At 45.7% G+C, this 15603-nt stretch overlaps 1 protein-coding gene across 1 annotated transcript; it reads right to left on the bottom strand.

Moving 5' to 3' along the window:
• Window positions 1-3098: 3098 nt before the first annotated feature.
• On the bottom strand, window positions 3099-14888 carry LOC142989899 (four and a half LIM domains protein 3-like). Its single transcript, XM_076139640.1, has 6 exons — window positions 14738-14888; window positions 6849-7204; window positions 5828-6002; window positions 4525-4694; window positions 3897-4083; window positions 3099-3358 (listed from the first exon to the last, which is right to left on the bottom strand). The coding sequence occupies exons 2-6, from the start codon at window positions 7044-7046 to the stop codon at window positions 3207-3209; spliced, it is 882 nt and encodes a 293-aa protein (XP_075995755.1). The 5' UTR covers window positions 7047-7204; window positions 14738-14888; the 3' UTR covers window positions 3099-3206.
• Between the last annotated feature and the right edge of the window lie 715 nt (window positions 14889-15603).

Raw genomic sequence — 15603 nt, 5'->3', positions numbered from 1 at the left:
AAGAGTCCATTCCTGGGACGCATTCCTCGGTTGCACGCTGTTTCACCACCGCTCCATCCCAGAGTCACATTTCATTTGGAACAGATCACACAAGTGCTGTTTTTCATATCCTCCCTGTTGTAAACACGACTCCATCCCTCCAACAGGCCCACAGAGGGATTCTCTCTCCTTCCTACCTGAGCTGGTGACTCATGACAGATGATTGTACACAGGGTTGCAGACATACTGAACATCCAAAACATGGAGGCCCATCCTGACTCTTACACTACACAGATTGAAAATGAAATCAGTGATCGACCTACGCAATTCCGATCTGGCTGGAAACTCTTACGCTCGCACCAGATTGCATTCCACTCGTTGAACCCCGGGGTGTGTGTAGTGAGTAATGAGCCATGAATGTCCACGCGTGTTTTAGCCGCTTGGTGCAAATCTGCGAAACATTTCCTGTTACGGAAAAGGAAATTGCTTGGAAAACGTCAACCGAAACGGAGCCTTAATGGACCCGTCAAGAGCGGACGGAAGGGCAGGATTCATTGACTTGAACTTAAATAACGTAACTGTGTAGTATTTATAGTAATATTCCCAAACCATACTAAAGTTTTACAGGCACTACGCCCCTCATTTAATATCAAAATGATGAAGACTAAGGCTGCGTTCAGATTTATATTATAAACCAAGCTTACCTTATGCGTCTTCAGAGGAGAAATGTGTTGTTTGTTTGGGTCCTGGTGCTTCATTTCCGCTTGTGTTTGTGATTTTGTCCGGGTGAAGTCGGAACCCTTCTCCAGGTAAGGGTAAGGGTCACTTCCTGTTCAAATCTGACCAATCACAAAACAGTTTGCAAGCGCGTGGCGTTTGTTTACAAAGCTGGGAATGCCGGTAAATATTCATGTCAATAAAGTGTTTTAAATTGAACTGACTTCTTTTTAATGATAGGTCACTTGTTGTCCCCTTTGGTAGAAACGTTTAATACATGTATAATGTTACTCCTCAAATATTGTTTTTTTTATGTCATATTAATCTCTTTACATATTCCTAAAATCAAGTTTATATCATAATTCCAGCACCACAGACAGCGACAGTCATAGATCTGGAGATGATTTCCTAAGGCTATTTCTCTGGCCTCAATGACCTCTGACCTGTACCAAAGGAAGAACTGGAATCATTAGGCTTAACAAAATGCTGCCTATCAAGGACGTTCGCTCATATCCCCTCCACAAACTGTTTTATTCTGTGACTTATTCCTTCAACATGAGGTCATCAGTCTGTGTAATAAATATATCCAGAAAGAAACGTGCTTTTAAACATGAAGCAACAAGATGAATCAGTATGTTGGCAGTTGATCCGATGGGAAATATGAGCCGTTGTCCTGAGAGACTTTTGGACCGTGGGCAGCGACAGGCCGAGCTTCCTCCAGCAGCGTGCAGCTGAGTGTGAGTCCTCAGGCCCACAGAGGCTTAGCGGCACGATGTGACGTCTTGAATATGTGCCGCTTCCCATCTCCCTCCACCGGCTCCAGCTCCAGCCCTCTTCCTCCTCCTCCTCCTCCTCCTCCTCCTCCTCCTCCTCCTGGGACCAAACAAACTGCTCTTTTACATCACTGCAAACAAGGTCAAACATATTTCAGGAAGAGTCATGGGAAAAGTTAAAACAAAAACAGCACCACATGGCCGTTGATTTTTCACAAAGAGTTGATCTTTGTGATAAGAATTTAACAGGATATAAAAAGCAGGCAGGCTTGTTGCAGCCGGGCCTCCGTTTACACTCTTGATCCATGTGTTTAGACATGTTGACAGCTAAATATGTCACAGGCCTGGTGTGAAGTGAGCACTCATACTTCTGAAATATCCCCTGTCGTTTATGTGGATCAACATATTTCTTCTTCTTCTTCTTCTTCTTTGTCTTATTTCTATATTTTCTGGAGATCCCAGATGGGAGTGTTTTGCTGAGGATGTGGATCAGGGAGAGTGGAGCACATGCTGTGGTTGGATTCGTGGAAAATCGTTGTCCTTTTGGACCGGCATGGCCTAAACTAGGTCATCCAGTCTTGTATTCCCTCTTTTACGACATGGACGCTACCCTGGCACAGCCTCCATATAAACATAATGGGAGTGGATCAGTACAGAAGTTAAATATTTATGTGGGTTATGTAAGTGATGGTTAAATCTGTGTGGGACCCACAGAAACGCCTTTTTGGGGGGCAAACTCAACTTTTTGCTGGTTCTTCATTCGTCTCTCTTTGTTTAAAAGTCACAAATTAATACGAACGCTTCAGAGAGTTTACAAAAGATTGATGAGCCTTGCATGGAAAGATGCGGCGGTCTTGTTTTCCGTTAATCCTCATAAAATCTCTCTATAAACACACACACATACACTTCGGCCATTGACTGGAGTTCTTTTTTTGTCTGTCCTCATAATGGTGCTCAGCTAATATTACGCCCATCGTTCCAATGAAATCCTTTGTCGTGTTTTGGGAAGCAGAGTGAAAGAAGCTGACAAAAGGAAAGTGTACACGCATGTAACGAATCACACAAACACACCATTCACCCTCCTTTGATGACAGTTTTATTATTAAGAACATCGCAAAGGTTTATACTGTATTTCTGTATGAAACAGTCGTTACAACCCATTTTTTTCCCGTTTCGTGAAGACAAATGAATACTGGAACATTAAACTCCTATCTGCTGTACAAATTCATTTAAGAGATATAAAACAAACAAAGAAATTCACATGCAGCAAGCGGTGGGCCTCGTAAAACGGTTATGTGTTTAAAAGTCAAGGAGGAGGGCAGCAGCAGGTTATTGCTATCTAAACAAATCAGAATATAATTGCTGGCAGAAGTCATAACATTCGTGTGTATGCGCTCTAATAAAATGCTTTGGATCCGTCTAGCTGTCATGTTAAAGGGTGAAATATCACTCCACTAAACTGTCCGGCTTTACATAAATGTTTATATATCTTATGTATATTTTATTAGTTCTTTGATGTGCAAAACATATGGAAGAAGAAGGAAAGATCACAAGTCATTTATGCAGAATTTATACATACATTTCAATGTGAATTAGGATGAGAAGGAGTTTGGAGTTTGTCTGTAAATAGTGAAATAGATCAGTGAATACATGTCAGTCTTCATGTGCCCAGCTGACCTTTAGAGGTTTTACTGCTGGTGGTGTGTATTGATCGCAGGCAGGTGTGTTTGACGTCGGTCAGTCGTCGCTGTTGCAGTCCGCACACAGGATCTGATCTCGGTCCGGGAAGAAGCCGGAGCCCACCAGCGATACGGAGCAACGTGAGCATTTGAAGCAGGGCTGGTGCCACTGGCGCTCCTCGAAAGACACGTACTTTCCGTCTCCGAAGCCTGCGAGAGACACACACATCCAAGGGAATGAATGGAAAACTGCCTACACACACACAGCCAACACACACATTGAATTTAAGATAACATCAATGCCGACACAGACAGGATGATGCTTTCTGTATTAATCTCATTAAACCTGTATCATGGTTAATTTAAAGCCTGAGCCACACCCTGATCCATTATGTCTGAGCGGGCGTTTTTACATTCACGGCTGATAGGAAACAGCTGCTTTGATATCACAGATAGAAAGTTCAGACTTGAGCTGCAGTTTTCTGTCCTGTGGGATTGGAATCAGGGTTAAAATTAGAAATTAATTTCCTTGTTGCGCCTGGGTTAAAGAATGGTTTTCCATCTGTTCATCTATCTGCTTGTTCTGAGGGCTGGAGGAGAACAGGGAACAGACTCCAGCCTCCAGCCTCCAGTCCATCACAGGCCTCATGTTCACTTTCTATTCCAATCCAATATGTTATCAAGATAAGGAAGAAGGTTCTGAATGCAGTTAGATCACGTCTTGTGGCTCCTCGGCCCTTCCACTCACCTGTGATGGCCGTGTTGCACCCGGCGCACTTTTTGGCGTAGAGGCTGCTGAAGCACTTGACGCAGTACGGGCTCTCCCCCTGAGAGGTGAAGGGCTGACCGGCCAGCGGGCCTTTGCAGGAGGTGCAGAGGAAACATTCTTTGTGCCAGACCTCATCCTTGTAGGTCACGCCCCCTTTAGTCAGAGCCTGTCGGACGCACGCAAACTGTATCAGTGTGTTATCTGGTAAACCGCCGCTATGTTCAAATCAAATGAAAAGCCTGCGGTGACGTCAGACGACCCCTGGCTTTGCAAAGCGGCTCCGCATTTCAGGAATGGAGAAAAATCGTTCAGGAATCCAACAAGGCGACAAATCATTATGATTCATCCTCTTTGGAACGCAGTTATTTACAAGCTGCATGAACATTCAACTCGCATGACTCACTATCGCTTATCAAGAACTAAAGTGTTCCTAATAAGTTGTGGCTTCCTGATGACAGCAGAGGGGAAAAAGCAACATAGCAATAAAAAAATACCACAATCCATCCTCTGGGGACTGTAAAATGTTTGTTCCAAAGTTTCCCAACAACGGCCAAAGCATGACATCAACCTCATTTATCACGGTGACGTAGGACACACACGGGTTCACCTTTTTGCAGTGGCTGCACTGAGGGGCCACCCTGCCCTCGTAGCACGGCACACAGTAGTGGTTGGTCTTGTCTGGGATGAAGGCCTCGGCGCCGATGGGCTTCTCGCAGCCGTGACACATGAAGCAGTCCTCGTGCCACGTGGAGCCGCCGTACTGTAACATCCTGGATCCTGAGAGAGAGAGAGAGAGAGCGAGAGAGAGAGAGAGAGAGAGAGAGAGAAGGAGAGATGTCTTAAGTCCTTGTTGATACTGTATTGTTGTTAACGGGGACTTCCCTGACTTATTGTAGGCTTGTGTTTGACTTCTGGCATTCTCCATTCCTTGCCTGCACCATATCTGCAACCATTCTACCAAATCTGATTCAGTTCCCAGATGAATGCACAGGGAACCCAAAGTGTTGCTTCAGTATGAGGGCTGAACCTGTCTGCTGCCTGTGCCGCCTTTTATCTCAAACCATCTGGCAACGCACAGTGCGACAAAGCAACGCACAGTGACACAAACAACACAACACGCCACCCCCCTAAAAAAAGACCTATTATTTATTTCTGCCATTTAAGTGATGGTATTTACTCTGGTCCCATGTGGGTGCAGTGTGTGTGTGTGCAGTTGGCAGACATGCTTCACGGCAAAGGCTCATAAAAGTCGGGGAGCCGGTCATGCCTGTGAAAATGGACGTCAAATCTCTTAATCACCAGCCTCGCTTTAGGAGTTTGGGGAGCTGAAACGCAGCCCAAGGGAGGATAACGCTTGGAACTCGTAATTGGCTGCAGTTTCAGAAATAAAAGGGGGGAGTAGGGGTGAGGGAGGGAGGGAGGGGGGGGAGAGAGAGAGAGAGAAGGCAACGTAGCTTTTAAAAAAGCATTCCAAGAGAAACAGAAACTGAAGAAAATAACTATTCAGTAGAGAGAAAAAAGGAGCTCGGTGTGGAGTTGTAATATCTAAACGCTGCCCACAAGGTGGTAATGTTCAGTCACATGACACCGAGCACTGAGCGCCCGGGTGTCGTCACGGCACCCAGAGCTGCAAACTCAGCTGGGAAATAGTTTCAGCCGAGCGAGGAAGCAATCAGTGTGTCACATCTGAGACGACAACAAACTCATCAGGCTCTTCATTGCTCAAATGACAGGGTGTGAACTGTCTGACCCCTGAGTGACATTGATGTATCCACGGTTACTAAGAGAAGAGGGACTCAGAGTACTAATTTAAGGGAAATGTAAAAAATGTAACAGGCTTAAGCAGTCGATTTTGGTAACAGAAACTCTAAATTGCCCGTAGGTGTGTGTGTGACTGTGTTCTAACTTACCTGGCTTGACTGTCTTGTCGCACGCAACGCACTTGGAGGAGAACTCGTTGCAGTAGCAGTCACTGCACAGAAGCGCCTCCTCCTGGCTGGTGAAGGGCTCGTCGGCCAGAGAGCGCTCGCAGCGGAAACAACGGAAGCAGTTCTCGTGGTAATGCCTGTCCTCGTAGAAGAGCTCCTGGAGGACAAAGAGAGAGAGTAGAGTAAAGAGAGAGAGTAAAGTACAGACATGAATCTCTTCTTCATTCAATAAATATCAAAGCCTATTTGAAAAGAAAACAGGGGAAAATATCGGAGGATTTGATAGAATAAGCAGATATGAGACTTTGTTTCCTGTCTACTCTGGGGTTTTGAAGGTGAAAGGTCAAGGCCATCCTCCGATTCCATTGATCCAGGGTCCTGCTCTTTCTGGATTGGCTGTTTTGGAGTCGACTCCTCTGTTTCCCCGCTCAGGGTGGCGTCGTGCCGTCACCCGGGCGGTGATGAGGCAACAGGGAGCTCGAGATGTAAAAATACTTTTTCTTCATCTTGAGTATTTCTTAAACATTGATGTAAGCCACTCCACACAGCTGCGGGCGTTCCAGTTCACGTGCAGTTCAAACAAGCCCTGTGATAAATCGGCCCTATTGAATTGTTGGTGGAAAAAAGAAAGAGTTATATGTGAGGACGCAGGGATTCACCCATACGGAGCAGTGGGGACAGAGGACGGAGGAGGAGGACAGACGCCGGCGCAGGGCGGAGGAGGAGGAGTAGGGGGACAAGGAAGAGGCCGGGCCAAAGCAAGCAGCAGCCTGATTTACTGCCCCGGCCCTCAGTGTGAGTCCATAATTCACAGGCCCCTGATGGCCCCGTGGTGTCTGTGGGTGTTTCCCTTAGCTTGGTAACCCAGAGGCTTTAGACACCTCATGGGAATTACAGTTCATTTTCCAGGAAGAGCAGCTGGTTTGTAGACGCCACTATAAGTTAACAGAAATGTGCGTCACACACACACACACACACACGTACAGACACACGCTGAGCTCACCTTGGCGTTGTGCCCTATGATTTCTTTACATCCCTGGCAGGTGTTGGCGTACAGGCGGTCGTAGCAGGGGATGCAGTGAGGCTTCTCCTCCACCTGGATGTATTTGCGTCCGCACAGGGACTCGTTGCAGTTGTTGCAGTCGAATCGCTCGCTCATGGTGTCCCACTTTGGCTGACCTTTTCTGGCACCGCTCAGCATTCAGTTATCAGGCCCCCCCACCCCCGAGAGAGACAGAGAGCAGGAAGCAGCGGCGGCGGCGGTGGCGGCCCCAACGTGTGAGATTAGAGAGACAGAGAGAGAAAGCAGGAATGAGGCGAGAGGGACCGTTTGAGGATGTACAGTCGGGAAGGGAAGACCTGCGGAAGAGACGGGGGGGGGGGGGGGGGGGGGGGGGGGGGGTGAAAGAAGGGAGAAGACAGATGACATTACACACACATTATCCTTTTTAGATTCATTTTCAGAAAAAAGGTTACATCATGAGTTATGAGCCGACTGGTTGTGTGTGTCAGTAATGGTAGAGCTGCTTCTCCTGTGTCATCGTTACTCACTCCCTCCCTCTCTTCCTCTCCCTCCCCCTCTGTGAAACCCCCTGCAGCGCTGGGAGAGAGAGTGAGAGAGAGCGAGCGACCAAACAATATTAAATTGTCGGGAGCTAAATATGAGTGAGGCTTCTCCATTTCAAAGGCTTTTCTCTTCAGACTCCTTTCATTGGCTTGGCTCACTTTTAAAGGGCAGTGCCACTCATTTATATTGATTTCCATTCCTCCACAACTCTCTCTAGACTCTTACAAACAGGACGGTTGAACTTCTAACGTTACACATCACATTATTCATTATTATTTATTTATTATGTTCACAAATGCCTTTAAAAGCAGAAGATTTCTCATAAATATTCAACCATAATTTCACCACAATGATACCTCAAAATGATTGGATTGATTAACTGATTGATTGATTGATTAAGAAGGTTTTAGTCCTTTGTTGTGTTCAGTGGTGTTATCTGTAAAATGCTGTCTTAAGTTTAAATGTGTGTACACGATGATGTCACTGCTGTATTTACAGGCCGGGCCCAAGCGGCCTGGGATGCATCTTTGCTGGGGAAAACAATGAATCCTTGTATTTATGCATGTGTGGATGTTTATCTGTATTTTGTTCTCAAAGATTCAAAGATGTTTGGCCTTACAACGCTGCCAAATCCCTGAAACAACTCCAGAACAAACTGCAGAGGACGTCAGTGTCCTCAGGAGGAACTGCAGACTTGATGCTTCTGGTATCCAGTTTACATATTCTTCACTTCATTTGCAAATGACTTGAGTGACAGAGACAATAACATCATCCCGCGGCTGTTACCAAACACAGCAGTGCGTCGCCCCCGAGGTCACAGGCACCGAGCACGAGCAGTAGCAGAGGGAAATGAGGGAGGAAATGAAGTGTGAACGTCTGGGTTAACGTTCTACTGCGGAACAGTTAAGACCCGGCAGGCAGAGCTCAGAGAGATATATGCAGTGTGGAGGAAGATTATGGATAAGGCTGTTAGAGTGTCACCACAGTAACCGTCTCCGAGGTGCGGGTATAGGTGCAGCAACGTCTGGAACATTGCACTTACAAATCCCAGTCGCTCAGATATTTCACATTGAGACGGTTTGTGTTTATACTTTTATTACTCCTGTCTTTGAAGTTCTGACATGTTGCTCTAATGTCAGAGAAGAGGAGGGAGCTGGGTTCAACAAAGCAACAGCTGAGAGACCAAAGTCTTCCCAGAGGGGTCCAGGGCTCAGCTTAACCCCCCAACTCCCTGAGTCCCCGCCAGGGCCAAACATGACATCATACTTGATGAGAAAACCCAGAAACCATTACAAACTAATGAAGGCCACTTGTTTTTCGCTGAACAACAACCAACAACCAACATCCTGTTGTTTGGAGCGAAGCTGGAAAGAATTAAACGCTGCTCGTTCTCGTTCCACACGGCGGAGTTTCACAGGTACCTTTCTTCGCTCTGCAACCTCCGAGAGTCTGACGCCGCCTTTGAGAAACACGGTTTACATTCCTCACGTCTGACTGCAATCAAACATTTTGTTCCTAATAAGCAATGATGCTGCAAATTTAGATACACACAAAAAGATAAACACAGTCTGCTCTCAGTCAGGTCCTCAAACTCCTGCCAGAACCCTCAACTCCCTCTCCTCCACGACTCTCTCTGCCTATCCGCAAACCGCTACGCTATAGCTCTGAAGACGTCCTCCCTGCAGATAACAGGGTCGCTTCCTCTGAAAGGGCATTGAACAAGGTCGAAAACATGGCGGGAGCTGACCCGGCGGAGACCAAACATCCCATCCTTTGCCTGTTTTGTGTCAGTTTGCTGTCTTGATGAGGGGAGGAAATCAACCCAACTTCCCCCCCTAAACTGTCTAAAAAGCCTCTGTTTCTATTCTGGTCCATCCATCTCCAGCATGAATGCAAAAAGGGGAGAACAATGGGTTTTCCTTCCGTTGAATTCAGAGCTTTATGTTGCTTTTCCTGAGCTCTAACATCTGTGAACACATTTCTGCGCTCCCCCCAGCTGTTGTCCTTCATTAAACACTCCTTTAGGCACCCAATAGGAAATTCCTGTAAGACCCAGGCCAAAACACAATAACATCCAATTAAATCCATCAAGGCTGGAGCTATTTTATTTATTGTTCTAATCTACTTCAGACAGTCTAATAAGAGTTTACTGTCCAATATGGCAACTATGGCAACGCTCCAGTGGTTGGACGAAGATTACCACAAGGTGAAAATCTCATATCACCTGATTTGGGTAAAGAGAAGAGAAAAGGAAAAACAATGGAAGGATGGAAGGAAAGACAAAGGGACACGTTGAAGTGGAGCGTCCAAAATGTCTAAGAATGATTCTCACACGGTAGAACATTATGTTTCTGAAAGTCTCTACTTAGGTGTCAGACGCACTTAAAGGGATGATGAAGGACCTTTTTTTTTAAGCTTATAACTGCGTCACCTTGGAAGAAACTTCACACACACACTGCTGGGTGTCCCATCATGTCCTCCAGAGTCCAAGTTATCCAAGGAAACGCGACTTCATTCAGGGTTTTTTGAGCAGTTGAGTAGATTTAAGTATCGAGATGCTTTACAATATCATCAAAATCAATCCTATGTTTTCATTTGCAAGCTGTTATTATGAAGGTTAGGTGACGTAACACTGGATACAATAAGTGAACCGCAGCCTTAAGCGGGGATTTAGCACAACAAAGCGCGTTGAAGCCTGATGGACGACATGATTCTGTTCTTGAGTGAGAGCAGATTAGGTGAATGTGAGTCATCGGGTCAAGTTTCAAGAGCATTCTAAAGGAAATGGAGCTCCTAGGAAATACACCTGTAATGGCGCATGCAGGAGCAATGTACACACAACATACGTGACTTGTTAAGAATCCAGACGCCTGCTGTGTGAAGGCACTGACTCACTCCTCAGCTGTGGGACCCAGGAGGTGTGCCTGTCACCCCTGTTTTCCACAGCGCCGATGAACAATTAAGGTAAACGCACACATCTCCTCTTGCCTTTGTTCTACGCCGCCGAAGCTATTCAAGGCCGCGTTTCACACTGTGGAGACGTGGACGTGCTGAATTCTTCCTCTGGTGCACCATGCGTCCCTGAGAGAGATTTACTGGACTGGCTTGGCTCTGGGTTCTTTGTAACGGGAGCCAAATGGTTACTGTCTCCCGGGATCATCCACCAGGCGTCCTGTCCCATGTCCCTTCATGGCTCGCTGGTGTTGTCCCCCCCCGCGCGTTTCCCCCGTCGACAACCTGACAGTTTCTTACGATCGGAGCCAGGATCCTTCCACGAGCCACCAGAGCTCTGCTGCACGGGCGATACTGTTTATTTTCCCAGAGGAGAGGGGGGGGATTCAGAGTTTGTGTCTTTCGGTTTTACAAACCAGAATATTTCACGCTGAAAACACACTGTCACACACACTAAAATCCAGCTGTGCAAATATGTAGCGAGGTGTTAAATCTGTCATAGCAACAAAATGATGAAGGCCTGAGTCATGGGCCTGTCTGGAGGCCTGTTAGGGTGACGTGCACCTCATAAAGCGCCGGGCTGCACACCCTCCAGTCTGTTTAAAGAAACTTTCTGACTCTTGTCATATCCTGTCTAATGCCTGTGCGTGTGTGTATGAATGTACAATCACCGCTTTCAGACGTCACGCAACCCCAGATGGATGTACGATGGACCTGTACTGTAGCTAGTTTGTACCTCTGCTCCACGACTTTTATGGCTGCAGCTACAAGTTACACTGCAGCTTTTAGACTTTAAACAGAAAATGTGATTAACATAAACAATACTGTGGAGGACTTTAAAGAGATTACTTTGATCTCACTGAAGCATATACATCTTTCATCTGATCTCAAGGCAAAATTGGGCATTGAGGGAATTCTGATTTGATTCTTTCTCTTGTTCTTTCTTTTACTTTGGACAAAAGAGAAGATTTTAATGCTAAAGCTTGTTTGAGCCTTAAATGCAGGACCTTTGCTTTTAATGGAGTATTTTTCCATTTTAGTAGATTTAAAGGATCTGTGTGTCACTGAGGGAGTGCAGAACCCACTTAGACTGTGTGGGTATTGAGTTCAAACAGGAAACAAAGTGGGTTATTTAATTACCAACCCACTTTACTGTTTGTTTTCCACGAAATGGATTAGAGCACTTTAACGTCCTCTGGAGCTCAGAACAACTGACTTCTGTGTTACACACCCTGAACTGTGGCAGGCCAACGGGAATATTGACAGCCGAGCAGCGGTGTGTGTATCGCGCATCAACAGAGGAGCCTTATCGCCAGCACTATCGGGGGGAAAGTGACACCCTGTCGGTCGCAGGCATAAACGGTTACAGAAACAAATACAAAGCCGTTCCTTCACGGCCGTCAAATGACTTCGTTCCCTTTCATCCCAGTACAAAGACGTTCAATGTGGTGTGGTTTCCTGCAGATCACAAGGCCAAAGTCAAGCTTGGAGCTCCACACACAAACATACACACACACACACACACACACACACACGCAAATCGACAACATGAAGCGTTACACATTTGATGCCTTGATTAGAGATCTCAGCAGGATTAATTGCACCATAGTTGGCAAAAGAGTCGAGGTCGCCTTTTTGTCATTTTGCTTCATAATCATTAGGATCAGAGGCGAAAAACCTCCCAGAATCAGAATCCTGAGGGGGAAAACAACTGAATCTGACCTTTGACAGAACAAATTGAAGCCTCAGATGTTGCTGCTGATCCTCAGGCTATTCTCAGATTAAAGATAAAGCATTTTAATCATTAAATTGAAGGTTACAGCCTGTGCTCTAATCTTACACACTGAGGTATGTTATTGACAGATTTAGGAGAGCCTGAGGTTACATTAAGAGCAGCGTGGTTACAGCATTTCTATACATTTTAAGGGGCTGTTTGTTTTAAATTATACTCTAATTTCCTCTGTAATATCTCAGTTTGACCTCAGATGGTGAACTTCACTTAAATTCATTAAATGATCCTCTTAGAAAAGTGTGTTTCTTCACTTTGAATTCCATTAAAACCATAATATGATCAGTGCCGCTGTGTAAGAGCGATGCCAACCCTCAAACATCTGGGACCGGAGCATTTTTAGGAATAAGACTACGTGCCTGGCAGTGTTTTTAGATCTCCAGCTGGCTGCTTGTTTACCCCTGCGAAACAATATGAGCTCCCAGCTGAGAAACCTGAAGGATCCTGCTGAACTAACAAAACATCTCACAGGCAGACAACAAGTCAACAAATCACCGCGGTGACAAAGACTGAGGTACCCAGTGAGATGAAGCACATGTCACTGAGCTGTACATCATCCAAGTCCAATGTGCCTGCTTTGGTATCTTGAAATGAAGTGAGTTATTCTTGGCACACACACACTTGTTGCACTTGGATGCGACTTGCAGGGAGAAGTTGACGGTCAGCTTAATCTAAAATACTGGCGAGTACAAAACAAATACACAAGTACACATATTTTTGCCGTAATCTGCCAGTTGCGGTGCGTTCATGTTACTAAATGTCAAATGCCTGAAGTCTGTTGGAATCGTTGGATTTGAAGGCTCGTCTGTTATGAGACTGATGATGGAGAGCAGAAGGCTGCGTTCAAGCCGCGTCATGGTGAGGAGATTAGAACCAGAAAAAGGTAAATTTGAGTTATTTGACTGGAGGAGATGAATCAAAGTAGATTCTTAAATTATAGGACAAGTCGATGACGAGGAGGTAACAAATGAACGCAACGCCAGCGATGATTTATGTCTGGATTGCATAAGCAGAGTAGTTATAGATATCAGATAAAAAGGTACAAGCAGAAGGTGATAGGCCGAATTTAAGTACATTACATTTGTGCTTTGAGTAAAAGTATTCAGTTCCTTCCAAGTCTGATGATCCAGACTTTAAAAGGAAACAGATAGTTGTGTGATCTTCAGCCCAACTCTGTCAAAATGGACTTTTGTCTTTCCTCCCTGGCGGTGCCGCAGGAATGGGAAACGGGAACATTGGCGTTATGCGACGAAGCTCTCGGCCTGACGTTCCACAGTAACTGTCACTCAGCCGGGCACACACACACACACATACACACACACACACACATACACACTCCATCTTTCCCTTATAAGTGTTGTAGGTCTTTTGGCCGGGCGTCCGAGCAGGCGAACGCAGGCCCAACCTTCACCCCACACAAGAAACTCAGAAGGAATGCCACTGCGGTCAAAACGTGGCAAAACTGTGCGGTTCCGACACTGAGACGAAAAAAGCAAACAAATGCATTTTTTCTTCCGCCCTCTGTTTTCTAAAATAGGAAAGCAGCAGGAATTCCTTTCTCTATGAACAACATAATGGACCCCCTCTCTTCAGGGAGCCGCTGCAGCCAGAACTGGATTGTTTCAATGAGTTGACAGTGTATTAATTTCACCCAAATGGATTGGAGAGTGATGCTGCTGCTGCTGCTGCTGCTGCTGCTGCTGCTGCTGCTGCTGCTACTGCTGCGGTGAATACATGGAAACTAAGAGCAGAGCCAGATGAGAATGTTCATCTGAAGGAAGGAGACATGACATCACTGCAACTCAACGGCAACGGCAACGACTCCAACGCTTCACCTCAGATAGATTGTAGCACTTAGTTGGTTTCGTTGTCTTTATTGTAACTACTGAGCGATTGTATCATTAGTCATTTTATCAGCACGTCGGTGTGTGTGTGTGTGTGTGTGTGTGTGTGTGTGTGTGTGTGTGTGTGTGTGTGTGTGTTCAGTCCTGACCTGGTGACAGAGTAAAAGAGGGGATCGTTTCCTCAAAGGTCTCCTTGTTCGTCTCCTCATAAATCCTACTTCAAAAAGTAAGCGGCTGCTCTTATTCATGGTATCAGTTACACCCGGACCCCCGTTCAGACCCCTCAACCCTCCGCCCGCCCCCGACAGCCACGGTTTCCTCATTCTAAAGAAAGAAAACCTACATCCTTTTGGGTTGTATCCTGGATGAAGGGGTCACATATTTGCAAGCTCTTGCTTAAATTGGACATTTCTAAGAGTTTTGTTCCAACTTCACTGCATTTCAGAGTGAAATGTCGGTTTTCATCCCATCAAAAAGAAGAATTTGTATTATTTCATTCCAAAATATCCAAATTTGGATGTAATATATTCACATTTTTGCACATTCCATGACTTATCCTTTGTAATTTTGATGGAAATTTTAAATCCTGGTATTTTCCATTGTGGTATTCCCACTCTTACTTCCATCCCTGACATCTTATCTCCCCTCTCCACATGCATCCTCACCATCACACACTTTTAAATACATTCCTTCTCTACTTTTGGTTTGGTTCTAAAGCTGAAAGTTAGACGAACACATACCCCTGTGAGAGCATCAGCAGCCTGGGGCAGGAAGCTTCCGGAGCAGCTCAAACCGCTCACGCTGCAGCGGAATGACAGTGGGATAAATCCTGAGTGGAGCCCTGAGCTGAACACTGACGGCTTTTCCTCTAGACTGAAGCATCTGTGTGTGTGTGGCGCGTGAAACCAAGACACTGGGTTCAAAACACCGCCCCCTTGCTCTCTTTCTTCCCCTCCCTCTCTCTCGTTACCTTGTGGAAAGTTCAGCTGCTGTCTTTGTAGCTGAAAGGTGGCAGACTGAGTGGCTTCAGCTTTGAATGGAAATGTGAATATTTTGCGTGTAGAGTAGATTTCAAAGGGAATTACTTACTTTATATGTATTAATTGTGGCAAAAAATGTATGTTACACTTTACCAAGATCACCAAAACATCTCCCACCTCATGTGTGCCGTCCTGTGGTGGTACACGCCCCACAGTTTGAGAACCAGAGCTTCGGACGATTCCCACAGGCGTCACACAGGCGTGTATGTCTACTGTTACTACTCTATAGGTGTCAGACTTACAGACTTAAAACTTCACATTCTCTTATCTTAACTTTCTCACACACAAAAAAAAGCCTTGAAATCATCAAAACATCCCAGCAGTGACGCCATCCATCACTATGTGGATCAACTGGGTTCAGCTCCCTCATGATCTCACAGTATTGTCTTCCAGGCTCCAGGTCTTGAGTTTCTCTTGAGTTTCTCTTTTTGGCTGGGTGAGATTTTTTTTTGCGGTTGCTTGCAAAACTGCAGGGTCTTGAAAAAATCCCGAAGAGGAAGATATCATTTTCCCGGTCGTTGACCTCCATTTTCCAGCGTGGTGAGACTGATTAGAGGCTTCAGTTG

The sequence above is a fragment of the Genypterus blacodes genome, unplaced genomic scaffold (assembly GCF_046128005.1).
Source record: "Genypterus blacodes isolate CSIRO-AG114 ecotype Tasmania unplaced genomic scaffold, CSIRO-AGI_Gbla_v1 ptg000438l_1, whole genome shotgun sequence".
NCBI lineage: Eukaryota > Metazoa > Chordata > Actinopteri > Ophidiiformes > Ophidiidae > Genypterus > Genypterus blacodes.
This window is presented reverse-complemented; position numbering and strand designations above follow the sequence as displayed.

Bases quoted from the DNA above. Each gene is read 5' to 3' on its own strand.
- LOC142989899 (XM_076139640.1), bottom strand. From the start codon at position 7,046: ATGCTGAGCGGTGCCAGAAAAGGTCAGCCAAAGTGGGACACCATGAGC. The intron at 4,695-5,827 runs GTAAGTTAGAAC...TCTCTCTCTCAG, and splicing joins CGACAAGACAGTCAAGCCAG to GATCCAGGATGTTACAGTAC. The intron at 3,359-3,896 runs GTGAGTGGAAGG...TGTCTCTCGCAG, and splicing joins GTGCAACACGGCCATCACAG to GCTTCGGAGACGGAAAGTAC.